Source organism: Dryobates pubescens, unplaced genomic scaffold (genome assembly GCF_014839835.1).
Source record: "Dryobates pubescens isolate bDryPub1 unplaced genomic scaffold, bDryPub1.pri scaffold_34B_arrow_ctg1, whole genome shotgun sequence".
Lineage (NCBI taxonomy): Eukaryota > Metazoa > Chordata > Aves > Piciformes > Picidae > Dryobates > Dryobates pubescens.
Genome location: NW_026530772.1, coordinates 68689 through 77207, shown reverse-complemented (window position 1 = coordinate 77207; position 8519 = coordinate 68689). Strand labels below are relative to the sequence as shown.

The following is an 8519-nucleotide window of genomic DNA, read 5'->3' as shown; positions in this document are numbered from 1 at the left end:
TCTTTGTACCTTGGTTTTTACAACATTCAGTAGAGTTACAAAGAGTATTTTAGGATTAAGTGTACAAGTTGCTTTGATAAATTGGTATCTTTGTCAGTACCAGTGGATGCCTTTACCAAAGCTCATGATGCACATGCTACCTTTCATCAGAGTGCTAGGGGCCTGCATCATTCCTTTGGTATTACAATGGATGAAGCACGGGGACTTGGGAGAGCCTTCCCACAGTGCAGTCACCATGCAGGCCCAGGTCTCGGCCTTGGGGTAAATCCCCGGGGTCTCGGCCCAAATGAGGTATGTCAAATAGATGTCACGCATGTGGCATGTTTTGGGAGGCTCAAGTATGTCCATGTCACCATTGATACCTTTAGCCATTTCATTTGGGCCTCAGCACAAACTGGTGAAAAGGCAATTCATGTGATAAGGCATCTGACACTATGTTTTGCTGTAATGGGAGTCCCTAAGCAGATAAAAACAGACAATGGCCTGGCATATGCTGGACACCGAGTTAATAGATTTTTGCAGCAATGGAGTGTGCAGCACCTCACTGGCATTCCACATGGCATGCCTACTGGACAAGCTATTGTAGAAAGAGCAAATCAGACATTGAAATGTTATTTGGAGAAATTTGACAACGTACAAGATCCACAGGAGAAGCTAGGGAGAGTTCTTTTTGTTTTGAACCATTTGTGTATCTTTGGAGAACAGAAGAACCCTCCTGCCCATATTCATGGCTCTTTAGTACAGCAACAACCCTGTCCTCAGATGTCAGTTATGTATTGGCATCCTACAACTGGACTTTGGATGGGTCCAGCTCCCATCTGGTATTTAGGCAGAGGTCATACATGTGTGTCTACTCCAACAGGTCCTTTGGGGGTTCCAAGCAAGTGGACTCAACTGGTGCATCCCACTACTCAAGTGACACTAGACAATGAGGATTCTTTTGCTTTTGATGATGCCCCTCATGGCTCTGACAATCACATCGATAAACCCAAGGACTAATATGTGGGTCTCGTGGGCTAACCAAACGGGTAATTTGGATTTCTGTTTGAGCCTGCAATCTGCTGCAGAACCCTTTAAGACATGCTTGGTGGGTATTCCTGATTTTGATGACCAAGCATTTCAGAATTATAGTGTGTATGGTAATTGTTCAGAGGCTACTAGCACCTCAGATTGTGCCACAGGACTTATTAGGGGACTGAATGTTACCTTACCATGGGACCCGCAAGAACTGCAACTGTTGGGCTCTGCACGGATTGGCAACGCATCTAATAACTGGACTCGTACATGTATTGTCTTTGGAGATGGGTATTGAAAGCAACAGGGTTTTTATCATCTGTTTAGAAATTTGGGCCTTACCTTTGGTTGGACCATAGTTAGCCCTAGCCTTCAAGAAGACTATCAGGTTTATGGTGATTACTGTGGATGGAACGATACGTTTAAGGGACAGTTGGACTTTATGGACACAGATAATGGGACAATGTTTGGTGCTTATGGAGCACCAGGGCTTGGTCACAATGCCAGAGCCAAGTCTCTGCCTCCTGGAATCTTTTTGATCTGTGGTGACAGAGCATGGCAGGGAGTACCAAAAAATGCCTATGGAGGTCCGTGTTATCTGGGCAAGCTTACCCTATTTGCTCCTCGACATCGGGATTGGTTAAACATCTCTGAAATACTGCGACGTCGGCAAAAATGATCCTTGCACCATCTGGATGGCAGTTGTAAAGATGTAGCTTTGTGGTCAGTTACAGCGAACACTTTTGCCTCTTTGATTATTCCTAGTCTTGCTGCTAAGCAGGCCCTAAGGCAAATTGACAAATTGGCTTGCTGGTCAGTTAAACAGGCTAATGTTACTACTGAAATTTTAAACCTATTGCTTGTAGATCAACCCACTCTTGGTGGGCTCATAGGAAGGGAAATGTCTCCCTCTCTCCCTGCCCAGTCCCCTGCAGTGCGGGAGTCCTACTGGGGTCTGAATTGAAAATACCACACCTCATAATACAGACTGGGCCCCTCCCATCCTCTCTACTAAGTTCCCTGGTCTAACACAGTGGAGCTGAACCCCCTCCTGCACGTCACCCCATATAGCTCATGCCCTCCCAAACCCACCCCTGACCCTGACTCTTCCCCCATTGCTCATCTGGGCCCCAGCCTTTACCCTTCGTTAAGCATTGATCCTTTGACCTTAACCCCAGGGCTCAACCTAGCCCCAACACAACCCCCTGCCCCTCAGAGCTGTCCCTCACCTGAGCCCTGCCCAGCACTCTCAGCAGGACAGCTGAAGGAAGGAGACTCATTAACTTCTCACTAACTGTTAGAAACTTTCCCACTTGTTAGAGTAGCTTCCAGCCATCAATAAAGGAACCACTGAGCTTGGTAGAGCGAAGGGAGATAAAGGCAGCAGACCACAGCCCTAGACATCAGAGAGAAAACAGGATGGGGTCTCACACACCTGGGATTCAGTAACAAGATGAGAACAATCCTGTGGGATTGGCAGAGGACCAACAGGAAAAATACAAGATGATGACACATTGACTACAACATTGACACAAGGACAGAAGATAGCAGCAAAGAGCAAGGAATGGGAAGATTTTAGCTATTCACATAAGATTTTATCATTCTAATGCATATGTATTACTAATCCTATATGAGGAATATGGTTAACCTTGTTCAGCACTGTTATGAAGTGTTAATATTTATTTAGACAAATATATTAGTACAAATATATTCTTTATTAATATAAAAGTTATTTAAATCAATTTATTAATTTCAAATCTCATCAATGTGTATAAATATCTGAGGAGTAGGTGTCAAGTGGAGGGGGCCAGTCTCTTTTCAGTGGTGCACAATAATAAGGCAGGAAACAACAGGTTCAAGCTTGAACATAGAAAATTTTACCTCAACGTGAGGAGCAACTTCTCTGCAGTGCAGGTGACAGAGCACTAGAACAGGCTGCCCAGAGAGGTCATGGAGTTTCCTTCTGTGGGGACTTTCAAAACCCACCTGGATACACTCCTGTGTGGACTACCCTAAGTGATCCTGCTTTGGTGGGGTGGCCAGAACTGGTGGTCTCCTGAGGTCCCTTCCAACCTCTAATGTGATATTGTGATACCACCCACACAGGTACAGCTATTTGGTTGTGATTAATGTATTTCACAACATACACATTCAATACAATTTTAACAGTTTAATCAAGCTAGAATCATTTAAACATTGATTCAGCTTAGGAAAGAGCTAATGCCTCAAGTGCAGTTCACCTGCAAGGGGACTCCATGGCTGCTGGGCCTGCACTGAGTGACATCAGAACTGCTCTGCAGAAGACAAAGAGTTTATTGCTTCTGAAAGCATCCGATGATCAATTGGCTCAGGGCAGCCTTCAGCTCTTGGTTCCTCAGGCTGTAAATGAGAGGGTTCACTGCTGGAGGCACCACTGAGTACAGAACTGACACCACCAGATCCAGGGATGGGGAGGAGACAGAAGAGGGCTTCAGGTAGGCAAAGATTACAGCGCTGAGAAACAGGGAGACTACAGCCAGGTGAGGGAGGCAGGTGGCAAAGGCTTTGTGGCGTCCTTGCTGAGAGGGGATCCTCAGCACTGCCCTGAAGATCTGCACATAGGACACCACAATCAACACAAAACAGACAAATGCTAAACAGACACTGGCCACAAGAAGCCAAATTTCCCTGAGGTAGGATATGGAGCAGGAGAGCTTGAGGATTTGGGGGATTTCACAGAAGAACTGCTCCACAGCATTGCCTTGGCAGAGGGGCAGGGAAAATGTATTGGCTGTGTGCAGAAGAGCATAGAGAAAGCCACAGCCCCAGACAGCTGCTACCATGTGGACACAAACTCTGCTGCCCAGGAGGGTCTCATAGTGCAGGGGTCTGCAGATGGCAATGTAGCGATCGTAGGACATGGTGGTGAGGAGAAAATACTCTGCTGACAATAGGAATACTAAAAAGAAGACCTGGAGAACACATCCTGCATAGGAGATGTCCCTGGTGTCCCACAGGGAATTCTCCATGGATTTGGGCACAGTGGTGGAAATGAATCCCAGATCGAGGAGAGCAAGGTTGAGGAGGAAGAAGTACATGGGGGTGTGGAGGTGGTGGTCCCAGGCTATGGTGGTGATGATGAGGCCATTGCCCAGCAGGGCAGCCAGGTAGATGGCCAGGAAGAGCCAGAAGTGCAGGAGCTGCAGCTGCCTTATACCTGGGAATGGCAGGAGGAGAAAGTGGGTGATGGAGCTGCTGTTGGCCATCTGCTGCCTCTGGCCATGGAGAGCTGTGCGAGGAGAGAAAGGCAGTGACAAGTTAGGGCACACTTCTCTCAGCCTCATCATAACCTCCCTCCCTGAGCCGCATGAGGAATGGATCAGTTCAGTCCCCATCATTACCAACCCAAGGCAGAGTTCATCACAGCTTCAAATGCAGCAGGGACACAGAATTGCCAGGAAGATTCCTCTGGTGTCAGAAAAGGAAGTGACTAACAGCCCAAACCCAGAGATTAAGAGTCCCATGGAGAGGTAGAGAAACAGGGAGCAGGCCTGCAGTGCTGCAGAGACACTGAAGGAAAGAGAGAAAGGCAGAGGGGCTGGGGGTGAAGCCTTCTGCTTACCCAGCTCTGCTCACTGCTGCTCACAGGATGGAACTGAAGGGCTTTGGTCCTCCTTCTGTGTGCACACTCCAGGAGCCTTCAGCTGAGCATCAGCAGCTGAGATGGAAATGCCTCGAGGAGCTACAGCTGCAGTGTCCTGCACCCACAGCCTCACTGTGTCAGTGACTGTAGTGACTTCTCCTCCACTGAGCTCTCACTGTCCTCCCAGTCCTGGCCACCTTGAAGCTCTCTCTACCTTCCTCTCTTCCCTGAGATCCTCTGGCAGTGCCCTCAGTCCTGCTGTGTTGTGCAGAGGAGCTGCTCCTGGCCAGAGCTGTCTTCTGCAGCACTGTCTGCTTGCCAGCAGCTCCTTCCAGCCCAGGAGCCTGGCCCAGCTCAGCACAACAGAACCTGCCCAGGTATTTTAAAGGAGCCCTCTGGTGCCTTTGTTGCCATGTCCATGAACCTCAGAGACTGAGAAGCTGATGAAACCACTCCAGAAGCCAAAGTCAGATTCAAACTCTGAAGTTTCTTCTACTGTTAATGGGTCCCAGTGAAGCATACTGGGAAAGGGTCCCCAGGGTCTGGTTAGAGCAGAAGGAGAGAGTGGATGCAAGGGAAGGATCACTGGAGGCACTGAAGTATCTCCAGGCTGTGGGGAGAGAAGAGAACTGAGGCAGTGCTGACAGGTCAGGACAACCCAGCTCAAGGTGGCTCTGCTGCTGAGGAAGCCTGGAGGGGTTTCATTGATCCAAAGGGCCAAGCCCTGAGCCCCAGCCCCTGGCAAGGCAGATCCTGTCCTTCACCTGTGGCTCAGGGCACTGTTGGGGGCAGTGGGGAGTGAGGATGAGCAGTGAGCAGGGTAGGACCTTGTCAGGTTTTGCTGTGGTTTGCTTGCAAAGAGACAACTCCTGCTGAAAAGGAATGAAAGGTACCTTTAAAAATAATTTTCATCAGATACTTTCTGCCTCTTCAATTAGCTGCAGAAAGCTTGGCAAAAATTAGAGGTTCAGCAGTATTTAATGAGCCCCATGGAGTATTTGGGGCTGATTACATCATCCTTAGGTACTGCCAGGAGACTCTGCCAAGGTACTGCCAAGAAGCCTCTCAACAAGTCCAAGGCAGAAGCAAACTCCAAAGTACCTTGAAGCACTGATTGGCCTCACTGAGGCTTGTTACTGACAAAGGCTCCCCAGGGACTCGTTAGAGCAGCTTGGTAGACGCCAGGATTGCAGGGAGGCAAAGGCAAAGTACAGGGGAGAAAAACTTGCCTTTGGTCTAGGAAGCAGAAAGGCCAAGCCCTGACCACTGCCCTTGGAATAGTAGAGCCTGAACGCCTCAAAGCCAAGTTCCTCCTCACAGGCCTTGGTGGCAGAGGCAACTGCCAGAGCCAAGGGGACAAAGACCTTGGTCCTGTTGGGCCTCTCAGCTTTCCCAGAGCCCTTGGCCGTCCCTACTGCAACCTCTCCTATATTGTCCCATGCCTGCAGCTCCTGTTGTAGTTTGTTCATTTATTAAGGGAACCTCTTCAGCTTATATAGACTGGGAGAGCATCGTTGGCATAGCTTCACTGGTTCCCCACGAGTGACCACACATCCTACTGTTATAGAGTATTGGTCAAACTACTAATATCACATGAGGTTGTTGATGCAGGTGTGCGTCCTGTTATTCCCAGATAACTCTCTGTGTTAATAGAATAGAACAGAATAGACCAGGTTGGAAGAGACCTCCAAGATCATCGCGTCCAACCTATCAACTAACCCAACACCATCTAATAACTAAGCCATGCCACCAAGCACCCTATCAAGTCTCCTCCTGAACACCACCAGTGATGGTGACTCCACCACCTCCCTGGGCAGCCCATTCCAATGGGCAATCACTCTCTCTGTGTAGAACTTCTTCCTAACCTCCAGCCTAAACCTCCCCTGGCACAGCTTGAGACTGTGTCCTCTTGTTCTGGTGCTGGCTGCCTGAGAGAAGAGACCAACATCTGCCTGTCTACAACCTCCCTTCAGGTAGTTGTAGAGAGCAAGAAGGTCACCCCTGAGTCTCCTCTTCTCCAGGCTAAACAACCCCAGCTCCCTCAGCCTCTCCTCATAGGGCTTGTGTTCCAAACCTGTCACTAACTTCGTTGCCCTTCTCTGGACACACTCCAGCAAGTCAACATCCTTAGCTACCATTGCCCTGTTTTAGTTACATGCTGCAGGCACAGCGTTGTTTTGCTACACTGCTAGCTACTTCTGCACTTATGCTGAGCATGGCCTATCTCCATGTCAGGCTCAAAGCTTATACTGCCAGATTGCTCACACTGCTTATTGCTACCATTGCCACAAATCCCCCTTTTTGTTTTTGTGAGCAGTCTGGTCATGGGAGTTGTTCCCATCCCATACAAGATACTCTTTGCATACACAGAAGCAAGCAAGTTAAATCTAAGCTGTATAGCAAAAGCAAAAGCTCTGTAGCACAGCATTGAGGTCAGTGCTAGGCAGGTTTGCTGGTTGTCATTTTCATGACAGTTGTGCTGTGTGTCTTGTGGTGAGAGGGTTACAGCACTTCTAGGGTTGATGTTTCTAGGGTTACAGCATCTCTAGGGTTGCCATGAGCTAATTTTTTGTTTTATTTTGTTTTTTGTTTGGCGAAATGTAAAGATGAAACTTCATCCCCTAGGATGTCTGCATTCAGAGGCACATTTAGTTAACGAGAAGACAAAGTTGTCAAACAACCATAATATTCAGTCCTAATTCACATGGTGCTGTGGTACATTCTTCTGAGTGATGTTTGTGATCCCAGATGATTGATGTTCAACTGCATGGGCAATGCTGTTTCCTCATGGTCTTGATTCTTCTGCTGTTGTTTATTGCGATGATTGCAGTTGACAGAAAAGAAGGCTCTGAGGTGACCTAATTGTGGCCATCCAGTATCTGAAGAGAGCCTACAAGAATGCTGGGGAGGGACTTCCTAGCATGTCAGGAAATGACAGGACTAGGGAGAATGGAATAAAGCTGCGGATGGGAAGAGTCAGGCTGGATGTGAGGGAGAAATTCTTCACCCTGAGCGTGGTGAAGCCCTGGAATGGGTTGTCCAGGGAGGCGGCCGAGGCCCCATGCCTGGAGGTGCTTAAGACCAGGCTGGACGAGGCTCTAGCCTGCCTGATCCAGTGGGAGGAGTCCTTACCCATGGCAGTGGGGTTGGAACTAAATGATCCTTGTGGTCCTTTCCAACTCTGACTCATTCTACGAGTCCATGATTCCACATATTTTGTAATTAATTTTTCTGTGTTTGTTTTGAATGTATTTTTAACTTTGTGATTAATTTTTGTTCCATGTTTTAATATTTTAAAATCTATTTTTAATAAATCTGTTTCATTTTGTTTTGATTTAATTATATATTTTATTTGTTTTTCTAAGTTTAAGCTGGTGCGGGCCGTTCCTGCCAGGGCTGCTGGTATCGGTGTCGGTATCAGTGGGAGCCGGTCTGGGTCGCATCGGTCGGGACCGCTGGGACCACTGGGGCCTTGGGGGCTCGCAGGAGCTGCTGCCAGGGGAACTGCCGGGAAGGGGGGTGCTGCCGGGATGGGAGGCACCGCTGGAATGGGCGACGCTAGAATGGGTGCCGCCGCTGTGGTGGGAGCCACCGTGAGAGTGGCTGGGGCTCGTGGGCGGGGTATGGCTGCAAAAATGATGTAATCGGGTGTCTGCAAATGCTCCCTCTTTCCCAAGAGGAGTTGTAGAGCAGAGTTGGCACTGTCTGGCCTCCCGGTATCGGGCCTCCCATCTTCCAAATCCAAGCCATTGCTGGCGGTATCAGAGGAAGATGCTGATGAAGAGGATCGAAAATGCTGAATCACAAGCTTCACTGCCTTTTTACAGCTTTTTCCCTGCTTGGGGCAGGCGGCAGTGGTGGCGGCTAATAAAGACGGTGTGGT

General features: G+C 48.6%; 1 protein-coding gene across 1 annotated transcript; it reads right to left on the bottom strand.

The window, feature by feature from the left end:
• Window positions 1–3326: 3326 nt before the first annotated feature.
• Window positions 3327–4259, bottom strand: LOC128899727 (olfactory receptor 14J1-like). The gene has a single exon (XM_054179410.1). It carries the CDS (start codon window positions 4257–4259, stop codon window positions 3327–3329), a length of 933 nt encoding a protein of 310 aa, XP_054035385.1.
• Between the last annotated feature and the right edge of the window lie 4260 nt (window positions 4260–8519).

Excerpts from the sequence above, each read along its gene's own strand:
- LOC128899727 (XM_054179410.1), bottom strand. The coding sequence starts at position 4,259 with ATGGCCAACAGCAGCTCCATCACCCACTTTCTCCTCCTGCCATTCCCA.